Raw genomic sequence first — 25,382 nt, forward strand, 5'->3', positions numbered from 1 at the left:
GGAATTACACGTTACCCCGTCACCGGCTACGCGTGCGAACGCGTGGGTCGGCCTTCAGGCGCGCACAGGGAGGAAGGAAGAAGAGGAAAAAGGAGAGAGAGAGAGAGAGAGAGGGGGAGAGAGGGGAGAGAGAGAGAGAGAGAGAGAGAGAGAGAGAGAGAGAGAGAGAGAAGACAGTGTCTCAAACGCCGAGGCGGAGACCAGAGAAGGCAAGGAGAAGAAGGCAATGAGAAGGCAAGGAGATTATGCAGGGGAAAGAGTAAGGAAGACAGTGAGGTGGAGAAGAGCAAAGAAAGGAACCAACCAAAGGAAGGAAGAAACGAGAAGTGAAAAAGCAAAATGACCGCAAATAGAGGTCGTGGAACCGTCCGTCTCCGGACGCAGGCGCTAACTACCCCCTTGAGGGGGAGGGACTCCTTTTAGTCGCCTCTTACGACAGGCAGGAATACCTCGGGCCTATTCTTACACCGGACCCGCAGGGGAAAACTATTTCGTGAACCATACTGACAGACTTATTTAGTGTCACTTTCTACGTTGTATTTCAGAAATCTACATTCTCATTTGTGAATCAAAAATTAAATGCCCTGCCGAATCACTCGTAAAAACAGTACTGCAGTGTCAAATATCTATAGCCGACTTAGTCTCGGTATGCTGACACGTAGAGGGATTAAGTTATGGTTCATACATAGGGCAGGGAGGGCTCCAGAGGCGCTGTGCACCCAGCTTCCCAAGCCAGACAACCCCGACAGAAAATCAAGCAAGAGGTGGCAGCCCCATCACCTGACTTAACGTGCGCAGATTGTCTTTGGCAATGTGGAATGTTAGAGGACTGACCACAAGAGAAAAGGAGTTGATCCAAGTATGCAAGGAGATGGAAAAACTAAGAAAAACAAAAGATCTGACTGACTACTCGGTAGCTTATAGTTGTCTCACAAAGAAATCGAGCTGGTGTTGGTGTGGCAATTTCAGTCAATGTAAATGGAGAGGACAGATTCGTGAATTCAACCTCATAAATAAAGAATGACAGATGATCTCTTGGAATTTGATATCTAACAGTAAAAGCTGTTTACGGCCCATGAGGAGGAAAGGAAGAGTGATCCTGATACCTTTTACGATGACCATCAGAAAGTGAATAAAAATCAACAAGACTGACCATGTTGTCATCGCTGGTGATTTTAATGCAAGAGTTGGAAATCTACCAACACCTGTAATATCAGGCTTATTTGGAGGAAAGACCCTCGATAATAATGGAAATGAACTATGCACAGTTGTCTCCAACAATTTTAAATTTATTACCACATTTTACCGACAAAGACAGTAACAAGTTTACATGGATTGCACGAAGATTAATGTCTTTGATTGACTACACACTCATTAATGATAAAATGAAGAATCTTATGAAGATATACATGTTTGTAGAGGAAGAGACATAGGTAGTGACCACTTCCTTCTACGCAGTAAGGTAAGGCTAAAGAAACCACAATAAGAATAGTTAAAAATACATCTTCTGCCGGAATACAGTATTAGGAAACTTCATCAATACTGACTCCAAGGAAAGTTTGCTTTATTACCAGTCAATACACACATCGATAGAGAATGTTATATCAAACCCGGGATCACTAAAGAAGCCCTAGAAGCACTTGGTAGAAGGAAGAAAACCTATGGGGAAAACTACTCAATCTGGAACACAGAAATTAAAGATACAGTTAAAGAACAACACAGAGCTTGTCTGAAGTTTCTACACGTGAAAACGTCAGAAAGTTTGCAGACGTACGAAATAAAGCGGAATACTGCCCAACAATTACTGTGCAAAGCACACCAACAGTCATGGGACCCATTAATAAGCGTCTTAGAACACGATGTACATGGCAGACAGCAATGTGCAGCCGGCCGCGGTGGTCTCGCGGTTCTAGGCGCGCAGTCCGGAACCGCGGGACTGCTACGGTTGCAGCTTCGAATCCTGCCTCGGGCATGGATGTGTGTGATGTCTTTAGGTTAGTTAGGTTTAACTAGTTCTAAGTTCTAGGGGACTGATGACCACAGCAGTTAAGTCCCATAGTGCTCAGAGCCATTTGAACCCAGCAATGTGCATACGAGGTCATGAAAGCCCTCAACAAGGAAGAAAGACGCTGAGACACTGAACATGATACTCAATAAGCAATGGATAAATTATACAGATCTGTGGTGTACACTGAAGGCTGGAAATTACACTCGAGAAAGTATGTACAATGAATCAGTAGAAGCAATGACTACGGACGAACTACAGCACGGCTTGAAAGGCATGAAATATAGGGAAAAAAATGAATAGATGGAATACATACAGAGCTAATTAAATATGGAGGGTTGCCACTAAATAAGACTTTACAATTAATAAATGAATTTTGGTTGAAACGCAAGATCCCCAGACCATTGGTATATAGCAGAAGTGATACCTCTCCAGGTAAGGGAATCACAGTGATTGTAGGAGCTATCGCGGCATAAGTCTTCGGAACACTGGCTACAAGCTAGACACACAGATCAATAACCGCATGCACAATATTACAGAAACCACTATTTCTGAAGAACATAATGGATTAGGTCGTTTATGCAAAATCATTGTGGTTGTAGGTAAAGACGTCATAGGAAAAACACACTGAATTTAATGTAGAAACCCATATTGCCTTATCGATGTGCAGAAGGCCTTTGAACGTGTGAGCCGTGATGGACTGTGGAAGATTGTCTCAACAGTGATACACGTACCACGTAACAGAGGTAGTGAAAAGTCTTCACAATAGCACATGCATTGCAATAAACACAGGTAGGAAACTGCTAGAAAAAATTGTTAACCAAGGCGTTAGGTAAGGATGTGGACTATCACCTACCCTTTTTAATACTACAATGAGATTATCACAAATGTCCAAAGTAAACAAAGGAATTAACATAACGAATGAGGAATATCTAAATGTACTTCTGACTGACCTCCACAGATCAGTGTACCAGCTAACAAAAATCAATATACCAGCTGAACGGAAGTAAATCTTCAGAATTTCTAGTGACAGAACAAAAATAATGGCAGTCTGAGGAAAACCTCCAGTCAGGTCAAAAACTGTTTAGGATAATTCAGTTTTAGAAAAAGTGTCAACTCTTATTTAGGCTGCACTGTAAGTTTTGATTTGAACGCTGATATTGAAAATAAAATGCAGAAATTTCAAGCGGTCTGTGGCATCGCTAGCACAACACTGTGCTATAAAGCACAAAAAGAAACAATCATGATATTCTGTAAAGTAACGGCGGTTCCGGTGTTATCCTAAACAATCTAAAGTTTGTTTACCACAAAAAACATGAAAATAAAATTCAAACAGCAGAGATGGGATTCCTAAGAAAGACAAAGTGCTGCACAAGAAGGTATTATTAAAAACGAAGAATTAGAAGAAAAATATTTTCAGCATGAATGAAAAAGTTAATAAAATATCGTGAAGATCGGAAGCAAACACCTCATGAGAATTCCAGGTCACAGAATTCCTCAGACGATCGTGACTACAAGCAAAATGGGAGATATTTGAAGGCCTGCAAAAAGATGTGTATGATTTTGCTTGAGAGGTCGTAAACAGGCAACAGCCTAATCACTCTTAAGTGCATCTCCATCCTGTGATTGTGCAACAAATTTAAATTACGTTTGGTGGTTTTTACTTAATGTAGACCGACGAAGAATAAGCGACCAAGTTTTTACAGGTTCGAAGCCTAGGAACATTTTGTATACGTTACTACCTAAATAGCACCGAATGACTATTTTCTCTGTTTTCGAAAATCCTTTTGACTCTTCAAATATTAGAACAAAGTACTGAGCTTTCATTTCATGTGAGACATTCTAGCATATTGCTACGGTTCTAAGAATTTTATTTGGTGTATCGTGAGGTGTTTATTTTTCCCATTTAGTTTCACCTTTTTCCCAAGACAGATCTTTCCTTGAAAGTTTCCAATGAAAGGAAAAAATGATTTGCACTATCTTTCTACTCATTATGAACTCTTCGAACAAGTCCCTTGAGAGCTGTGTATCGAAGTGAATCGGCAGTCGCTTCCATCCCTCCTCCGTTTTCTTGAACGTCTAGAACATATCTTTGATCTAGTGGAGCAGCAACCGTTTACATTCACTCCAACCTATTACTTGCAAGTTATAGAACACAATAGCGTATAATCCCTGATCTACAATTGCAAACCTTGTGCTTAGAGTAACAGGATGTAAACATATTCTGCCACGTACCAGTATAGTTTTACTGTTCATTACAACGGAATCAGAATGGAAGCAATTCATTGAGTTCAGTACATGACAAAATGCATAGCACTGTTTACAGGATTACCGAAAGTTTGCGATTCCCATCTGTCTGGTTTGACTCGTGACGTTATGAAGGTATCGGAAATCCGGCTTTCAAGCATAAAGAATACGTCCCTCATAGTGCCTCTCATTGCATCCGCGAACAAACTTACGTAACATGCGCGATAATGACTACTAAAAAGTCAAATTAATGGGCCAACCAGGAGTAGTAGAAATTCACAGTGGGGGGGCAAGAGACTAAGTATAACAACACCTTTCCAGACAATTATTAACCCAAAAATCAAGCACACGAAAATCTGCATAGTAAGCACAATCCGAATACGAAAAACCAAAACCAATGGCATTGTAACTTAGCTTGACCTGTATTGCTTGAACGAAACCCTCGATACCAGATACCCACACACATTTCCGAAAACCGATACCGCATATTTCACTTGGCCTATATAGCAGAAAAACGAAAGCCCATAATGACGAAAAAAAAGGACTAAAGCGTCAAACCAGTTACGTAAACCTTCACTTACCACATCTAACACGAAGACCAAAGTAAAACAAATGAAAACTCTCCAGACATAGTACAAAAAATATGACCAACAATGGTAAACCGATGTCGACAACACCTACCAACCACTGTCAAACAACTGCCAAATACTAACTAAAAAATGGAAAAGCTTCCGCTATTGGTCGAAACAGTTGCTGGAAGCTAATCACAGACCATTTCTTTTCCCACTGCAGTAAGCAATACTCGTAAATTTCCGTATCACAGAAAACTTATTTTATATGCATTCCCTGTCCTCTTCCCGAAAATTCTGAAAACGTATTATGTAACGATTGGTGGGTTTTCAAACTTTTTCTTTTCACAGCTTTCACCCAGAACTTATCGAGTTGAATGGGTACGAAATCGGAAGTCAGATGACGGAAGGAAAACCTCTAATGGGAAAATAAACAGTGCAGCCACTGTTGGAAAAAAAGAATAAACAATCTATCGAACCGAAACAGGCAAAATGATAATGTAAAACATCTGTTTTTGGTGTTCACTGGAAAAAACAATATTCACAGTGAGCAAGCTGTTATACAAGCATTCTCAGAGGGAAGATTTAATGAGTGAACGATATCTAAATATCGTCTATTTTCATTTTACATGCAAAACATGGTTACAAGAACATCAACTAAAAGATGAACACTGTCGTTTCCTTAAAACTTAATATACCTTTAAATACAATTTACAGGAAATAGATTTCACTTACCATGGCTCTTAACTTGGTGAAGAACAAATACTGACTCTCTGGAACAAAACACTCCGCTCCTCGCCCAACAGCGGAAACGCTCTCACTCCCAGCAGCGGAGACGCTCTCACTCCCAGCAGCGGAGACGCTCTCACTCCCAGCAGCGGAGACGCTCTCACTCCCAGCAGCGGAGACGCTCTCACTCCCAGCAGCGGAGACGCTCTCACTCCCAGCAGCGGAGACGCTCTCACTCCCAGCAGCGGAGACGCTCTCACTCCCAGCAGCGGAGACGCTCTCACTCCCAGCAGCGGAGACGCTCTCACTCCCAGCAGCGGAGACGCTCTCACTCCCAGCAGCGGAGACGCTCTCACTCCCAGCAGCGGAGACGCTCTCACTCCCAGCAGCGGAGACGCTCTCACTCCCAGCAGCGGAGACGCTCTCACTCCCAGCAGCGGAGACGCTCTCACTCCCAGCAGCGGAGACGCTCTCACTCCCAGCAGCGGAGACGCTCTCACTCCCAGCAGCGGAGACGCTCTCACTCCCAGCAGCGGAGACGCTCTCACTCCCAGCAGCGGAGACGCTCTCACTCCCAGCAGCGGAGACGCTCTCACTCCCAGCAGCGGAGACGCTCTCACTCCCAGCAGCGGAGACGCTCTCACTCCCAGCAGCGGAGACGCTCTCACTCCCAGCAGCGGAGACGCTCTCACTCCCAGCAGCGGAGACGCTCTCACTCCCAGCAGCGGAGACGCTCTCACTCCCAGCAGCGGAGACGCTCTCACTCCCAGCAGCGGAGACGCTCTCACTCCCAGCAGCGGAGACGCTCTCACTCCCAGCAGCGGAGACGCTCTCACTCCCAGCAGCGGAGACGCTCTCACTCCCAGCAGCGGAGACGCTCTCACTCCCAGCAGCGGAGACGCTCTCACTCCCAGCAGCGGAGACGCTCTCACTCCCAGCAGCGGAGACGCTCTCACTCCCAGCAGCGGAGACGCTCTCACTCCCAGCAGCGGAGACGCTCTCACTCCCAGCAGCGGAGACGCTCTCACTCCCAGCAGCGGAGACGCTCTCACTCCCAGCAGCGGAGACGCTCTCACTCCCAGCAGCGGAGACGCTCTCACTCCCAGCAGCGGAGACGCTCTCACTCCCAGCAGCGGAGACGCTCTCACTCCCAGCAGCGGAGACGCTCTCACTCCCAGCAGCGGAGACGCTCTCACTCCCAGCAGCGGAGACGCTCTCACTCCCAGCAGCGGAGACGCTCTCACTCCCAGCAGCGGAGACGCTCTCACTCCCAGCAGCGGAGACGCTCTCACTCCCAGCAGCGGAGACGCTCTCACTCCCAGCAGCGGAGACGCTCTCACTCCCAGCAGCGGAGACGCTCTCACTCCCAGCAGCGGAGACGCTCTCACTCCCAGCAGCGGAGACGCTCTCACTCCCAGCAGCGGAGACGCTCTCACTCCCAGCAGCGGAGACGCTCTCACTCCCAGCAGCGGAGACGCTCTCACTCCCAGCAGCGGAGACGCTCTCACTCCCAGCAGCGGAGACGCTCTCACTCCCAGCAGCGGAGACGCTCTCACTCCCAGCAGCGGAGACGCTCTCACTCCCAGCAGCGGAGACGCTCTCACTCCCAGCAGCGGAGACGCTCTCACTCCCAGCAGCGGAGACGCTCTCACTCCCAGCAGCGGAGACGCTCTCACTCCCAGCAGCGGAGACGCTCTCACTCCCAGCAGCGGAGACGCTCTCACTCCCAGCAGCGGAGACGCTCTCACTCCCAGCAGCGGAGACGCTCTCACTCCCAGCAGCGGAGACGCTCTCACTCCCAGCAGCGGAGACGCTCTCACTCCCAGCAGCGGAGACGCTCTCACTCCCAGCAGCGGAGACGCTCTCACTCCCAGCAGCGGAGAGGCTCTCACTCCCAGCAGTAAAACAGCAAAATAACTCTCCCTCTCCAAAAAGCAAAAGACTCCCAACAGCAAGAAAACTCCACTCCTAACTCTCTGCAAACAACTCTGGAATATCCGATCTTCACCAGCGTAACCAAGTAAGACGAATAACCCACAGCTGTTCGTGTCGTCCGCTGCAGCCGTCAGGCAGATCACGTGACTCGGCAGCAGCGCCTCTCGTGGCGCCCCACCAACCGACCGTCTGACAAATTGTCTGTGTGTCAGTGTTTTGATTGACCGACCGCCGAACTTTCATTGTCGGGACGTCGGGCGTGTGCGACCAGTAGACAGCCGAACCAAGAAACTGTGTCGTGTGTAGCGTGATCGTGCCAACCGCCTGCGTAAAACTCCTGTTTTGACACAGCTCCCAGAATTAAACACTATTATAATACACATTTTGACGTCCGAGGCGGATGAAACTTTAAGGACAGAGTTTTTAGAGAAATTCAAATACTGCAGATGTTTTCGCGACACGTCGTGCGAGGAGTATAACAATAGAGATGCAAAAAATGAGGCACTTATTTAATTTTGTAACGAATCCATAATGGTTTCTCTATGTGCAACACGAGATTAAGTCTGCCGATCTTCTTTATTTCTGTTCTTAGATTTTATTTCCACGTAAAGAAAAGTTGCTAAATGTTTCATTTCTTACGTATGTGTTGTTTACTAGATGATGAGCGCCGCCCTCTTGTTCAAATATGAAATGAGTTTTTGGAATTTACAGGTCATCTTTTGTACTACATCCATAAATAAATTAATAACGTTTTCATGAAAGTCTTTTGTTTTGTTTATTTTACTTTGTCATGATTTATTTCCTCTGTCAATTATAGATCACGTTGCACGTTTCAGGAATAATTTTAGTTAATAATTGTAGCGGAATGACAGTATTGAATTTTAGGTCTGCTGCCAATGGTGAGAAATCGTAATACAGCTAACAACCTCTCCTCAGAGTTTAACACCTCTCTCAGGACTGCATTACTTTTACTGTAAGAATGGTTCTATTACGTCCAGCATCTTTGAAATGCATGATTCACCCCTTCTTAAATAATCAGGAAAATTATAAGCTCCCAGCCTGAACATGGGTGAAGTTCTTCCCCTGAATTTGCCATTTCTTTGCCCACAGCTTTGTCTCTGCTTTTTTTCACTTCTTACCTTCTTCCTGAAAAACCAGGCGCGATCTCGTAGAACAAAAACGAAATAAACTTAAGATAAAACAAACAGGGCGGCACTATAATCACCGAGTACAGTCGGTTCAGACGTGTGTAGGCTGCGACCAAGTTGGTCATTCTGCATCCGATAAATTGGTGTGTGTAGGAGCCTTATATACGCAAATATTGTTCATTTAGATCCTAAACGGATGACAAATCCGTATTTCCTGCTTCCCGACGCTGAGCTGCCTCTGTTTCCTTTGCCTGGTCTTTGATGCTAGCCAGCGCAGCTGGATAAATGGTTTCGTTCTGGCGCAAATTTTAGTTACTTCCGGATGAAAAGTGGAGAATCGTTTCTAAGGTATGGCGCACAGGTTCTTAGTGACAACAATTTCCGTGGACAAATTGTGGTTCCATAGATCTGGGCAAAAATTAATTCCAATTTCGTAGCTGGAGGAGGGGGGGGGGGGGGAGGAGGTTAGTTCAACGTGCTCTAGACAGCGAGGCCATTAGAGACGGAGCACAAGCTCGGACTACGGAAGTGTGGACTAGGAAGTCGGCCGTGCCCTTTCACAGAACCCATCCCGGCAGTTTCAGTAAGCAATTTAGGGACACCACGGAAATCCTATACCTAAATGGCCGGACGCACGTTTGCACTGTCAACCTCCCGATTGCGAGTCTGGTGTGCTAACCACTGCGTTACCTCACTCGATAATTTCATAGTAGTTTGAAGGAACGATTCTGAGGTTACAAGGAAACCTCCGCCTGAAATTGTGGTCAGCCACCCAACGGAACTTTCCTCAAGCATTTCCAGTAACTCCCCAACGTGTGTCGCCAGTGATGTGTCGTAATGTTTGCATCGGTATACTACATAGCTGGCAAGGTGTAGTATTGAAATCCTTCAACACTAAAGTCAGAAGCCTGTTATGAGACATCGGAATCTGCTACTGCGAAATCTAGATTTTCGAGCTCCATCTCTCCTTCAGTTACTGTCAGTCTCACTGTCAGTAAAGGACCCTACCCTACACATGCGCCGCTTTATCGACCGGCCGATATATTGTGCGTGTGTAGCCTGTTGACCGACCGACCGACTAACAGCAGGCCTGTAGGTTTGTTGGCCGAAAGACCGATTTTTCTTTGCGGTGGCTTGGTTAGGTAAGACTAGCAAACAGCCGCACCCTATTCGCCGTACAAATTGTGTAGACTGTCCTGCAAGCCGCCCGACAACAGTTCCTTTTGAGTCACTACGCGCGGGGTTCAATGCACTCCAAATTTGGCTAACATGGCAGTGTGCGAGGTAGACAAAATTTTGAGGACGGAGTTTCTGGAAAGTTTTCGAGTCTTCAGATGTCTGTGGGACATGCCGTGCGAGCAGTACAGCAATAGAGGGGTAAGAAATGAAATGATTCTTTCATTTTTAACGAATCTATAGTAGTATCGTGTGGCAAACAGAGAAAATAAAAGACACACTTTTGTGAATAACTGTTATTCATCTGTCTGTTTCTCGGTTTTATTTGCAATACTCATCGGAAATGAAGTCAGATAACCTTAGAGACAGATTGGATTTTATTTCATTTCCGATACGTATCGAAAATAAGAACTAAAAACCGAATTATAGACAGTAGTTGGACTTTTATTCATGAAATACATTTAGTTCATTATTAGAAGTGTTACAAAAATTCAACCTATCGGCACCCCTTCTGCTATGAAGAGCAAAGTGAAGAGCCTTTCTTAAATTCTAACAACTGTTACGTGCTTCTTTTCTTATGAATATGTTGCTGAATTTATTACATAATACGCGCCGCCGCCATTTTCAGTCATCCTTCTAATCTGAAATCAGTTTCTTGAACTTACAGGGGATATTATTATTACATACGAACATAAATTCATACAGTTACATTAATGTAATTTAATATTAGTTTCGCTTCTGCTTTATCACGAATATTTCCTCAAGCAGCTATGAATCATCTTGCAGATTTCAAGAATCATTTTAGATAATAATATTGGGGATTAATTGCGCTGAATCTGAGGTCCTCGTAAATTCCGCCAGTGGCTAGAACCTACGAAAAGCAATTTTCATCAATTCTTAAATAATTCCGAAAATCTTCGGGTCTCAGCTCCGTAAGTAACAAAGCGTAGGTGCATTTGATCCATTGCATTAGCCATTTCTTCACCCACAGCTTTATCACGGCTTTTTCTGGCCTTGTTAGTTCGAACAGCCAAGCCAAATCCCAGTTCGTTTCCTTTGGAACGCTAAATGATATCTCGTCGAACACATCGTCACAACAAGCTCTAGGAGCAGGGCGGCGCTGAAGTTTGTCGGTGGGTCAATAAATTGTGTGTGTGTGTGTGTGTGTGTGTGTGTGTGTGTGTGTGTGTGTGTGTGTGTGTGTAAGGTCCTTGACGAAATGGCTCTGGAGGAAAACGTGAAGTACTGTGGCTCGTGTTTAAAAGAAAAGTTGAGCATGCATTTGACAGATAGGTACATAGTAGAGGATTTGATGTTGGGGTGGGCTAGTCCTCCATGACGGAGTAATCGAGCACAACATGCGAGGTGTCCTGAGCACAGCCTATATGGACAGCCTGCCCGCTCCAGTCAACAGTGGCCGAGCGTGGAGGCCATGGCCGAGTCCTGGGTAATGTTTGACTCCAAAAACGTTGAACGTGCCTTCATCCCTGCGCAACTACATCCAGCACAGGCTTCTCATTCGTGGTGTATTTGTAATTACGCCGAGTGAGGAAGCATTTGCAGTAACAAGTAAAACTGAAACCAATGCGTAAACGTAGAGGAAACGGGAGAGTCCAAAAAGCGAAGTAAGGAATAAATATTTGTTGTAAACTAAAACAAATTCTGCAGCATTTGCGTCACTCGTAAACTGATCGTTAGTGTGTTTCCAGTCGGGAATAACTAATTTAAAGAAATAGAGTTGTAAGAAATCCCATACTGATACCACCTTCAGAAATGTAGGTTGTAATAAAAAAAAACGAAGTTTGTTGCAATGTGTGCTGAAGAGGTGACACCTTTTAACGGTGGAGGTGTTTCTGATGACAGTGTCAAAAAAAGGCTAAGAATTAATTTATCTAGGTGCAAATTATCGAGAAGTTAGCGTTTCAGATGTTATCTCAAATATTTCTACTGTAATTAGGCATGTCAAAGAAGAGGCTTCTTGCAGTCCGAAACCGTATAAGACCTTCTGTTACTAAGTAAGTTATTAATAAAAAATTATCTAAGACATTTGACATACGTGGACTGATTCGTATAAAAGGTGCATTATCTGACACAGCACATTACATAAGCACAGACTGGTGTCTTGTGAATAACGTTCTATTTCAGGGTGTATACACGGACAAGGAAAAAAAATGCCCAGTTTTTTCCCCGGATCTCTCGGTTAAAATTTTCTTCCGGGTGAAAATACACTTGTGTGTAAAGTGACAGTATACTTTCCCTCGGAACTGTAAAACGTATCCCGCAATGGATATGGTTTTATACAGCAGCGTAGAATTTCCCTGCACTTTAGAAAGCGAAACTCGGAGTGAAAAAAACGCGTTTTGGAAAGATTTGTGATGTGCAGCAACATTTACGCTGCGTATTTTCGTATCACGAAAGTATAATTTTGAATTCCAACAACAGGAAAATTTAATGGTTTAAATTAATATACATAGTGTTGCAACAAGAAAAGCAAAGCTTTAGCATATAATTTTTTTGTATCGAAGACTAATAAGCGACAAGAGAAACTAAACTTTCACATGTAATGTTGATTTGTTTAGCGCATGTTACACTTTGATACATCACACAAATACGCCAGTAAAATTTTTAATACCGACATAAATCTCTGATCTTCTGGGCTAGAAATTCTTCTAAATCGCTCGTCATCAAAGAGCTGATTTTTAAAAGAGAGCAAACGTTCTATTATATAGGAAATTCATAGTACATTTTCGCACATAGTTCATCTTCCGTAAAAGGAAATTTACTTTAAAAACAACGCTTTTCGAATAACTGTTCGCAATATTGTCCCGCAACTTGTTAGAAATATTCATTTCAGCAGTTGCCAGACAGCGCAGCTATAGTGACGTAGGAAGCCCTTAAGTTCGTACGTGTGAAACATTAAAAGATCTTACTTCTTGTCATAAAAGAAACAAGACGTGAGAGGATACTCCAAGAGCGTCGGAACTTCGTGAATCGTACTAAAATCCATAGTTCGCCTTACAGTGCACATTCGTATGTCCACATTCCCAATGACTTAGGCCTCGACCTGATATGAAGCTACTCAGTGTGGTTTTCGGGACGTAAATTTTCTTAGAGTGCCAGTACTGTATTATCTCATGCTTGGTTCTTTGTTATGGTATAATGCAATAAGCGCTTGAAGATGAAGACGTGCACGTGCACGTGCGAACAGTTCAAACCAGCCGATAGTGTGGAGTTAAACATTCCGTTCGAATGCCTTCAATGCCTCAGCAGGAAACCCTAATAAAAGCCAATTTCTTTAACTAACCGACAAAAATAACTATTGTTCTGCAAGGCGATTAATGCTTCACTGTAAGAAAGGTGGAAATAAAATAAAATCTGATACTAGTAACATGTTTTAGCCTTCCGTAATTTCGTGAATATATTTTAATTCACTTAATAGCTCCCAGCCACAGGAACCCGTCTTGTTTCCATTTGACGTGAGAGCAGTAAACGAAGGGCAAACAGAAAAATCACTAAATGTAAACACGAGTCACGTGGAGACTACCCTCTTCCCCCTATAACTCAGACTGCTCTGCGCACCAGAACGACAAAAATTAAAAAAAAAGAATTTTCAAAACTAAGTTTATTTTGTAGCGCACAACTTCCTGAAGAGTGTGATACATAAAACATATATCTTCGAGGAAATGTAAGAGACGTTATTTGGTATTAAGTGTGCAGTGCAGTGCCACGCCTCTTCAAACAACATTTCTATAGCGCACGCCACTGTATTTCGCTCTGTGGAACTCAAACGTATATGTTTTGTAATGGATGCCATCAAACTATTTCAGGACAGTGGAAATAGAAATGTCCTGAGTGCCTATTCTGCTCCCAGTCGGCCGGTTTGACATTCTGCACAACCCCTCGCAATTAATACTGGATAGGATTATTTGTAACCAGGAGAACAAGATCACAAAATCTCGACTCTTCATTGCCTATTAGCTAATAACTTGCTGTTCTGTGTAACATAATATTAAATATAGGATACCTAAGACCAGTGAAGACAAGAGACAGGCAAGACAGTACACATTTCTTCAATTCTTATGTCCTAGCGATTTTTATCTCTGATAAGGTAATAGTTCTTTCGCAGAAATGAAAGAACGCGATGTAAAGTTATACCAAGATTAAAGTTCGTTAAACATTCTGCTACATGAAAAATGTAAATGTCGTTGTCTAATACTGAAAAAGCATTTAATACAATTAGTACCCAAGACTGGTGTGGTTTCTCGATCTGATTACGTCTATTTTGTCACTGTGTTCCGGATGAAACACAATAGGCCTTTCTAATATTGCAGCAGTTGTAACACACACCAAATAAGCGACACTGTTTTGGCAATAATGATATTTTTATAATACGACAATAAATTCACGAAGTACCAATACGAAATACCTATTTGGCCTACTACAAGCAAAAAGCTTTACGTTAGGAAATACTTTGACATTTCATTCATGCGCTCCAGTTTCTCATGCACGAGACCGAAAAGTAGTAGAATGAAATTTTTGTGTAAATTTGGAATTCTTCCATAATTTATGTGATGTCCCCGTTTCTTCTCCTTCCTCGTTATAACAAAGTCTTGTTGTTGTGGTGGTGGTGGTGGTTGTGGTGGTGGTGGTTGTGGTGGTGGTAGTCTTCAGTCCTGAGACTGGTTTGATGCAGCTCTCCATCCTACTCTATCCTGTACAAGCCTCTTCATCTCCCAGTACCTACTGCAACCTACATCCTTCTGAATCTGCTTAGTGCAGGGGCGGGCAAACGTTGCACGCGGCTCATGAGCACACAGCGCGGCAGTGTAGTGCCAGGCTAAGCTGCGGACGTTGATACGAAGCGACCGCTAAGTAGTGAACGTTGTATTTCAAGAACCGGAAAATGCAGAGTGAAACAAGGAAACGGAGAAGTGGAGATTTGCTATCTTTTAAAAAGTAAAGGGAGAATAATTTGTTATTTGGGCAAAAAGGTGAAAATTCGGAATGTTTAGTATGTGGCAGTATTCTCGCTGGTCAGCGGAAGTTTAGTATAGAAGGCCATTATAACAAATTTCACAAGGGCGAGTACAGTTTATTGTCGGATTCAGAGCGGATGGGGAAACTGACTGAGCTTAAGAAGAGCGATGTTACGATACTAAATGAATCTGTCGTAGTTGCTGTGGTCACGAGAGATCTGCAACTTTCTTTCGTCATGTCTCTCATCTGATTTAACATTTTATGGAGCACTAATTTTTCAGGACGACAACAATAATAGCCCAGCAGTGCGTGCAAGTTACTAGATTGCGCTTAATATAGCGAGAGCTCGAAAACCATTTGCTGAATTAGTAAGTCTCTGTTAAGAGCAGATATCAGTCATGAAAATTTAACTGTTTGCGTTTGTCTGTATGTAGAAAATTTGTTCCACTCCACCTACGATAATTAAATAAAACGTATCGTGGGTAATAGGTACTCCTTCAAACCACGATATCTTCAAAGCACTCCTACTAACCTTATTCCTTCATTCAATAAAGCAAGATAGGAAACAAAACGCATTGCAGACGAAGGGGCGGACAGAAGTTATGGTGGGGAGGGGAGATAAGCGGGTGGCCAGCTTGCCCCTGTGTGCACGCAGAACACCTGTTAACTGCACGCCTGCAAGTGCACCGCACACGTGCAGGATTACTGCCCGCCCCTGGCTTAGTGTATTCATCTCTTGGTCTCCCTCTACGATTTTTACCCTCCACGCTGCCCTCCAATACTAAATTGGTGATCCCTCGATGTCTCAGAACATGTCCTACCAACCGATCCCTTCTTCTAGTCAAGTTGTGCCACAAGTTCCTCTTCTCCCCAATTCTATTCCATACCGCCTCATTAGTTATGTGATCAACCCATCTAATCTTCAGCATTCTTCTGTAGCACCACATTTCGAAAGCTTCTATTCTCTTCTTGTCTAACCTATTTATCGTCCACGTTTCACTTTCACACATGGCTACACTCCATACAAATACTTTGAGAAACGACATCCTGACAATTAAATCAATACTCGATGTTAACAAATTTCTCTTCTTCAGAAACACTTTTCTTGCCATTGCCAGTCTACTTTTTATATCCTCTCTACTTCGACCATCATCAGTTATTTTGCTCCCCAAATAGCATAACTCCTTTACTACTTTAAGTGTCTCATTTCCTAATCTAATACCCTGAGCATCTCCCGACTTAATTAGACTACATTCCATTATCCTCATTTTGCTTTTGTTGATGTTCAACTTACATCCTCCTTTCAAGACACTATCCATTCCGTTCAACTGCTCTTCCAAGTCCTTAGCTGTCTCTGACAGAATTAAATGTCATCGGCGAACCTCAATGTTTTTATTTCTTCTCCATAGATTTTAATACCTACTCCGAACTTTTCTTTTGTTTCCTTTATTGCTTGCTCAATATACAGATTGAATAACATTGGGGATAGGCTTCAACCCTGTCTCACTTCCTTACCAACCACTGCTTCCCTTTCATACCCCTCGACTTTTACAACTGCCATCTGGTTTCTCTACAAATTTTAAATAGCCTTTCGATCTCTGCATTTTTCCCCTGCCACCTTCAGAATTTGAAAGAGAGTATTCCAATCAACATTGTCAAAACCTTTCTCTAAGTCTACAAATGCTAGAAACGTAGGTTTGCCTTTCCTTAATCTTTCTTCTAAGACAATTCGTAGGGTCAGTATTGCCTCACGTGTTCCAACATTTCTACTGAATCCAAACTGATCTTCCCCGAGGTCGGCTTCTATCAGTTTTTCCATTCGGCTGTAAAGAATTCGCGTTAGTATTTTGCAGCTGTGACTTATTAAACTGATAGTTCCGTAATTTTCACATCTGTCAACACCTGCTTTCTTTGGGATTGGGATTATTATATTCTTCTTGAAGTCTGAGGGTATTTCGCCTGTCTCATACGTCTTGCTCACCAGATGGTAGAGTTTTGTCCGCACTGGCTGCCCCAAGGCCGTCAGTAGTTCTAATGGAATGTTGTCTACTCCCGGTGCCTTGTTTCGAATTAGGTCTTTCAGTGCTCTGTCAAACTCTTCACGCAGTATCATATCTCCCATTTCATCTTCATCTACATCCTCTTCCATTTCCATAATATTGTCCTCCAGTACATCACCCTTGTATAGACCCTCTATATACTCCTTCCACCTTTCTGCTTTCCCTTCTTTGCTTAGAACTGCGTTTCCATCTGAACTCTTGATATTCATACAAGTGGTTCCCTTTTCTCCAAAGGTCTCTTTAATTTTCCTGTAGGCAGTATCTATCTTACCCCTAGTGAGATGTCTCTACATCCTTACATTTGTCCTCTAGCCATCCCTGCTTAGCCATTTTGCACTTCCTGTCGATCTCGTTTGTATTCGTTTTTGCCTGCTTTATTTACTGCATTTTTATATTTTCTCCTTTCATCAATTAAATTTAATATTTCTTCTGTTCTACTAGCCCTCGTCTTTTTACCTACTTGATACTCTGCTGCCTTCACTACTTCATCCCTCAAAGCTACCCATTCTTCGTCTTCTTCTGTATTTCTTTCCCCCATTCCTGTCAATTGTTCCTTTATGCTCTCCCTAAAACTCTGTACAACCTCTGGTTCCTTCAGCTTATCCAGGTCCCATCTCCTTAAATTCCCACCTTTTTGCAGTTTCTTCAGTTTTAATCTACCGTTCATAACCAATAGATTGTGGTCAGAGTCCACATCTGCCCCTGGAAATGTCTTACAATTTAAAATCTGGTTCCTAAATCTCTGTCTTACAAGCTGACCGGAGTAAATACTATGAAAGACGCACAGGAGAGGATGACTGATACAAAAATTTCGCCGGACATGTTGCATAATTTTGTCTCTGACCGGGGTTTCCAATAAAATTACATTTTTGGAATATCGCGAAAGCCTTCTCTGTGGTGATAATTGTATAACAGCTCTTGGGACGTTTGAAGAAAAGTGGCTTCTGTTCATGCTTCGAGCCGAAGTTCTGCACATGCTGGAACAGTTCGTGCACTATGCAAAACTATAAACTGTGCAACGAATTTGTTGCTTCAGTGAAGGAGGATAGTACCAGTTAAAAATTACAGAGGTATTAGAATGAAGTTGCAGGAAGAACAGTAGATTTCCTGAAGGGGGTACATATGAAAAAGAACCTACAATCCAATTAATTCTTCTTTGGTTTTACAAACTGCAGAAAATATGCAGCATCAAAGAAATGACTGTGAGGTAGCTCAATTACTGCAGTTACATGTTACGTTTCATCACGATACGAGGGAATAATACTCGCAATTAACTATTGTAGCTGATGTTTTTTGGCAGATTTGTATTTCTTAACATGAGGAACAAGGGATTAAAAGTACCGTCCTGACTTTTTACTTCCAAACATGAAATTTCTAGGTTCGTTTTGTGGTCTTTCCGTTATCCCAATATGTTTAACACAAATGAGAATGTGTTAGGCATGTGTGGAAGCAGTTCAGGTACAACAAGCAACAATTAACGTAGTCGTTTTTGTGTAGTTAGTATATTGTGTCTCATAGCAAAACGAAGTACTGGGCGCAAATTAAAGTGCAGGTAGTCACAGAGGTCCAGTGTGGGCTGCAATTATTGTATGGCAGCGAAACTTGAAACATATTCTAATGAGATAATACGGAACCGAATAACGCTGGAAAAAATTAGTACTAGGTTTGGCCACCAGGTGAAAATCTGTGTCTGTGAATGCAAGAAAGGCGTATGGAATTGCTTCTGTACGAAACGGATTAGAAACTGGACATGGGCTTAAATGTCAGACAAGTGGAGAGGCACAATCTTCATTTTATTACTAACCGCCACCTACACAATGTGTTCAATGTGAGCGCCAGAAACGTCGACAAGATGTTTCAATTTTATTGTAATTTCAACATTGACCAAGGACGCGGCAGCGTGCTTAGCAATTTCTGTATCATCACTAAACTGCCCCTCCACTACTTTGCAAGGACCATATACTTGATTCCAAATGTAGGTAAATATATTCGTTGTTAGTTCTCAAACATTTACACCGAAGTGTACCAGACAGCGATCTACATATTTCTAGCACTTCGCTCATAGTGCGTAATTTACGATCTTCCCCTATACAGATGGAGGTCACAGAGCATTCCCACATTCTTAGGATAAAGTTAGAGACTGAAAGATCTCCTCACATTGTCTTTAACCGACCCTCCCTGCAGCACTGTCACTGATTTAACATGCAGCTGAACAGAAGTAGACCGCTACATTCCGCGTGCTGTGAAGGAATAGAGCGGCCCGGGCCCATAACTATAGTTCCGCACCAATCTCGCTTACAGTACTGACAAAAGTGCACAAGATTCTTCCAGATGCACCCATGTCGAGGACGTTAGCACCCCTTATTGGTGTATGCTAGTAGATCTGAAAGCGTTGTGATGTAATAGATATGAAGGACGAAAAACTTTTGGTTTTTACGCATGATGAAACTCAAGACGTACAGATTTTGAAGCATTTTATCTAAATCAACGGAGCTATCAAATGTACTTCATTCTAGTGTCTAGCGTCAGTACCAAGAAGGTATTTGTTGTGTTGGCAGAAGAGCCAACACCGTGTTACTACAGGAGGCCGAAATGCACGCGTTTTAGCTCACGCAGGCTGGCGTGAGGAGGGAAGAACTATACTGACGTAGGTCTAGAACATGACAAGGAATTAGAATTCAGAAAGCTGATAACTAGTTTGACACTTAACTTTAATCCATTAATGATGAACGTCGCTCATGACGGTACATGATTCACAATACTGTCTGTTCAGAATTCATTCTAATTACTGAATATGGCACCTTGCTAGGTCGTAGCAAATGACGTAGCTGAAGACTATGCTAAACTGTCGTCTCTGTAAATGAGGGCGTATATAGACAGTGAACCATCGCTAGCAAAGTCGGCTATACATCTGGGGCGAGTGCTATGGAGTCTCTCTAGACGAGACCTGCCGCCTGGCGGCGCTCGGTCTGCAATCACTGATAGTGGCGACACGCGGGTCCGACGTATACTAACGGACCACGGCCAATTTAAAGGCTACCACCTAGCAAGTGTGGTGTCTGTCCGTGACACCACATTCCTCTCCCGCAAATCGGCGGACGGTTGTGGTATAAGGCCTCCGCCCTCCGTGGGGAGGACTCCATGTTGACGTATGCGACGAGGGGGTATCCCAACAACAGGCGAGGCTGTGCCACCCGCACCCTGCCATTCAGACCACGGGGAGCTAGGGAACGCCTGAAAACCTATTCCAGGGTGCACGCCAACATGCGGTGTATGCGCCGGTAGAGAGACAGGAGGGGCCGAAGGGTCGAGCTCCATTGGGCCGGAGCACCCGTCGGGCGAAGACGACATATGGTCCGGAGCGGGCAAGAGTTCCATATCGAAGGACAACTGGTCCCGGGGAGCGATCGGCGGCGCCTGAACCAGGGAGGTGCCAGACTTTTGCAGCGTCGCGTCCACTGCGGCAGCGGCGGCGCCGGCGGCGCCGGCGGCGCGGCGCCATGGGGCAAAATGGAAGGCAGCGTCGGTAACACCAGGGGCTGAGACGAGCCAGTAGATGGGGCCCCGTGGCGCTGATTGTCGTCGCACGGGATCTGCCGCTCGCCGTCTGCTTTCAGCGACGGTGCCGTCTGGAGGCGCAGCTGATTGAGATGCCGGCGCACCTCACCAGAGGCCCTCAAAACCAGATACATAGCGCGTCCGAAGCAGCGAAGAATGCGCCCTTGGAGCCAACGCCGTGAAGCTCGATAGTGGCGGTAGCAGACAACGTCGCTTGGGGCAAAAGCAGGTGTCTGCCGCTGCACAGGAACCAGATGCGGCGGATGTAGCCAAGACATAAAGGTCCGATGATGGCGACCGTGGAGCAACTCAGCCGGTGAGCGACCATCCCGGGGCTGAGAGTGATAAGAGGACAAAAAGAGCAATAACGCCTCCTCCCGAGAATGCGACTCTTTCAACTTCAACATCGGTGACTTGAAAGTCCTGAATACCATTGGCCTCGCAGAATGACTGAAATTCTGTGGACATGAATTGTGGGCCATTGGCGGAAACAATTGTCTGTGGAAGACCTTCAATGCAAAAGATAGCAGATAACGCTTGGATGGTGGCAGTGATGTCTTGGAAGACATCTGGACAACAAAAGGAAAATTACTGAATGAATCTATCACAACCAACCATCGAGCATTCCAGAATGGACCAGCAAAATCGACGTGTAAGCGTTGCCAAGGGAAAGTGGCTTTTGGCCATGCAAAGAATTTCCGCGGTGGTGCTGATTATTGTTCGGCACACACCACGCAAGAAGAGCACATATTCGTAATCGCGGCATCGATTCCGAACCAAGTACAGTGCTGAGGAGCAAGTAGTTTCGTTCTCACTGTACCCCAATGCCCTTGGTGGAGAAGCTTTAAGACAGAGGACTGTAACGAACGTGGTACCACGACCCTGGACTGATCATTGTCAGAACGCAACAGCAAAACATCAAGGCGAACAAAGTCTCTCCTTGGAAGCAAAAAATCGGCTAACAAACGGGTCCCCGATCCGTGACTTTGACAAGGGCATTTGCGTAGCAACAAAACGCAGAACGGTACCAAGAACAGGGTCGGCAGTTGTGGTTGTAGCTACGCGACGAAAATCAATCGGAAACGATTCGACCACGTCATCGGTTTCCGAATCAATGAATATGCAAGCAAGTTCGGAGGAATCGAATGCCCTATCCTCAGCAGCAGGCAAACGGGACAGCGCATCGGCGTTTCCGTGCATAGCAGTGGACCGATACAAGATATCGTAGCGGTACTGCGAGAGGAAAATAGACCAGCGAATGAATTTCTGTGCTTTACGTGGGGATACAGCCTTGTTCGGATGAAAACTTGGTTTGTGGTCTGTGATTATGGTAAAGTGACGACCATACAAGAAGTTATGAAACTTTGTAACACCAAATACGAGAGCCAATGCTTCTTTCTCGATCTGTGAATAATTTCTCTGCGCAGATGAGAGCAATTTGGACGCAAAGGCAATAGGGCGATCGTGCGATCTATCATTGTGCGCAAGCACAGCACCGATCCCGAAATCCGATTCATCCACCATCAACAAAACGGGTTTCCGGGGATCGAATGGCGTATGGCAAGTACTGGAAAGCAACGCTGATTTCAACCGGCGAAAGGCGCGTTCGCATTCTGTCGTTCAGACGAACGGAACACCTTTACGGCGTAAGCGATGAAGCGGAGCTGAAATGGAAGAGGCATGCATTATGTGTGATAATACTTGATTTTTTTTCCCAGCACACTCTCTGTAGCTGCTTCAAATTCTGCGGCGAAGGCAAGTCTTGTATGGCACGGAGGTGCGTGGGACTAGGATGTATGCCTTGGGCGTTGAGTACATGGCCCAGGTATGGCAAGTCACGAGCAAAAAACACACATTCGTCCTTCCGCAAGGGAAGACCATTATGTCACAAGACCTGAAATAATGTTCTGAGAGTGGCTAAATGTTCTTCTTCCGTCTTTCCGGAGATCACAATATCGTCCAGATAGTTTTCTGCAGTAGGGACCGACGCACAAAAAGTTTGTAGATATTGCTGAAACAATGCAGGGGCGGATGCACACCCGAATGGCAGTGGTTTGAATTGATACAAACCAAGATGCGTGTTAACCACCAAAACGCGCTGGGATACTTCGTCCACTGGTATTTGCAAGTACGCATCTGCTAGGTCCAACTTCGAAACATATTTGCCCGGGCACAGTTTGTCGAAAAGATCTTCCGGGCGGGGTAAAGGAAAATCTGCAATCACTAGTTGTGGATTCACTGTTGCCTTGAATACCACACAAAGTCTAAATTTTCCCGAAGGTTTTTGCAAAATTACTAAGGGTGATGCCCTAGAGAAGCCTGCACACGTTCAATTACTCCTTGTGATTCCAAATCGTGTAATGATTTTGCAACCTCATCACGCAATGCGTGGGGAACATTGCGCGCTCTGAAAAATTTCAGTTCCAAATGTGTGTTATATTTCTTAGCGCAACCGAGGCCCGCTGCAAAAATGTCTGCAAATTCTTCACATAGACGAGAAACACTGTCTGAAGGCACAGTCTGGTTCGTTGATAGGACCTGATTTACTATAGACAAGTTAAACAACTGAAATGAATCGAAAGAAAACAAGTTCACTGCAGATGAAGAAAGAAGGACGTAAAATGACACAAGTTTTGTTTGTCCTTTGTATGTTGCAAGAAGGCTGCACTGTCCTAACACAGGAATTTCTTGACCTGAACAGGTAGTTAACGTAACATGTGCGGCACGCAACGGAGGTGTGCCCAGCAGTTTGTGTCTTGATTGATCAATGAAACTGCAGCTCCGGTATCGAGCTGGAATGGTATCACTTTGCCGTTAATGTCCAAGTCTACAAAAAGTTTATTGTCCTGCTGACAAGAACGACCGTCTCGTGGAACGTGAACTGACACTGGTACAAAATCACTTGCGACTTGAAGGGAGTTCCGGCGATGTCGACGCACACTATTTGTGGGACGAACAGTCACTGTTAGTGGCACTGGGCGGCGTGGCATGAACTATATGAATTTCCATGGGAGAAGTGTCGCGTGCCTGAGTATCCTTGGTTCGATTTCGGCGCGAAGCAAAGGGCTAGAATGGTTGTGAGTGTCCGATCTGAGATTTTTCTGGCAAACACTCTGAACATGGCCTTTCTTATTACAGTAAAAGCAAATAGCTTGTCGTATCGAGGTAGTCCCAGCGGACTGAATTTCTTTAAGGTATTGTTTGTTTTATTGTAAATAATTTCAGTGTTGTACGTTAGCAAGAGCATTTGAAATTTCTTTAATGTTTGAATATTATTACTATCACTAACGCGTGTAGCTCGGAGGATGCTGTGCGCTTCATGACGTGTTTCTGACGTGAGAGATAGCTTTGTGGGGGCTTTGCAGAGTAGAGTGAGTGTGTTTACACTTCGTGGCATGCGGTCGCAACTGTAGTGGTTCTAAAGTACTGACAAACTTGTCTGTGAACTGTATTATGTTACTAAATTTAGTACTTCTCAACGGTGTCTCGTGCTGTTTCTCGAGAAATAAAGGATGAATAAACTTTCGGAAACATTCGATTCGCTGTGTTTAGTTTCGTTGAGTGTTGAATTTTAGTTTCTTCCTGATTTTGCTGTTAGTAGTGGTTTAGTATTAATAAGTTTTCTTTCTTAGCAGAGTGCAAAATTCGAAGTAACTTGTATTACTACTGCAGTAACTGAACTTAGGTAACATAGTAAAATTTTTACAGATACTGAAAAAAACTAAACGCCTAAGAGTTAAAAGAGTGGACTTTGTCGTAGGTTTGAAAGTAGTGGGTTCCGGTAACAGAGTTGATTAAAATATTTTACTTGGGGTGGGGGGAGGGGGAAACAGCGGGCATTCTAGCGATATGCACTCCCGGAAACGTAGACTTTGTAGCAGAAATAAATTAATGGAGAAGCAGTAGAGTAAGGTCGGTACTCTTGAGGTGCAGTTACAAAACGCAAAGGAGGAACTAGGTAGGATTAGGGAGGAGAATGGTGTTTGGGTATGGGAGCTGGCAGTTGATAAGAAGGCCGCTAGGAGGAGGAGATATTCAGACAGTTGTATTTCGGCTATCGCCAATAGATTTTATGAACCGTCGGAGTTTAATGGGAAGGAGCCTCTTGTAGCTGTATGTGTAGGAAATGTGCAGCACACTCAGTAGCTAAGGTCGCTAACACAGCTGCAGTTTCAAATAGGAGGTTCTGCTACTAGGGAGCTCACATGGCAGATGTATAGACCAGCAGGAAATGTTGGGGAGTGAGTACCAGGTCACCAGCATTGCGAAACCTAGTGCAGGATTGTCTCAACTGACAGTTAACTTAGGGAAGTTATGAAGAACTTTGTGAAAGATGAGAAGTTGGTGAATCGTGTGAGGGGGTTGGGGATAGTCTTGGTATGGAGGGGGAGTATGATTCAGGTGGTGACCTGGAAAAAGAATGTCGTTGTTAGGCGTGTCAACATGGGGCTCGAGAAGGCACTGATGCTGGAGAGCACTGTTCAGATTGTACAGGTGCCTGCAGACCCTATCGATAGATTGGGTTTCCCTAGGCGTGTTCTGCACCTCAGTAGATATGGGAAGGGGAGGTTGGCAAAGCTTATAGGTGACAGTGTAGTGGGTGGTAGTGGGATTGCTCTTGAGAAAACTACTGCAGTAGTTGGTGTTAGAGCTGCACCTGTTTTAGACTGAAGTTAAATGAGGTATCCTCTGCTTAAAGGAAGGCTCTCTGACAAAGAAACTACCTTCGAAGGTCAGTCATCTAAGTAGTGAACGAATCAACATATTTTATGAAAATATAAGAGGTATTAGAGATACAGTGAACTGCTTATACATGTGGACTCTGAAATATTGGTACATCGGAGCACCACTTAAATAGTGTGACAATTCAGAGGCTTCCTTTACCAGGATACAGATTAGCTGGCTCTTTTTCAAGGATTTCTTTGTGGAGTGGGGCCGTGGTCATGTATTCCATTTGAGTCCATAGATGTATCAAAAC

At 44.2% G+C, this 25,382-nt stretch overlaps 1 protein-coding gene across 1 annotated transcript in view; it reads right to left on the reverse strand.

The window, feature by feature from the left end:
• Positions 1–1,671: 1,671 nt before the first annotated feature.
• LOC126235591 (uro-adherence factor A-like) overlaps positions 1,672–25,382 on the reverse strand; it is a 73,660-nt gene continuing 49,949 nt past the window's right edge. Inside the window, exons 2-3 of the mRNA XM_049944305.1 lie at positions 5,557–7,475; positions 1,672–1,680 (exon numbers count right to left, since the gene is read on the reverse strand). Of these exons, the coding sequence (XP_049800262.1) occupies positions 1,672–1,680; positions 5,557–7,475 (1,928 nt within the window). The remainder of the gene's footprint in view (positions 1,681–5,556; positions 7,476–25,382) is intronic.

Source organism: Schistocerca nitens, chromosome 2 (assembly GCF_023898315.1).
Source record: "Schistocerca nitens isolate TAMUIC-IGC-003100 chromosome 2, iqSchNite1.1, whole genome shotgun sequence".
NCBI lineage: Eukaryota > Metazoa > Arthropoda > Insecta > Orthoptera > Acrididae > Schistocerca > Schistocerca nitens.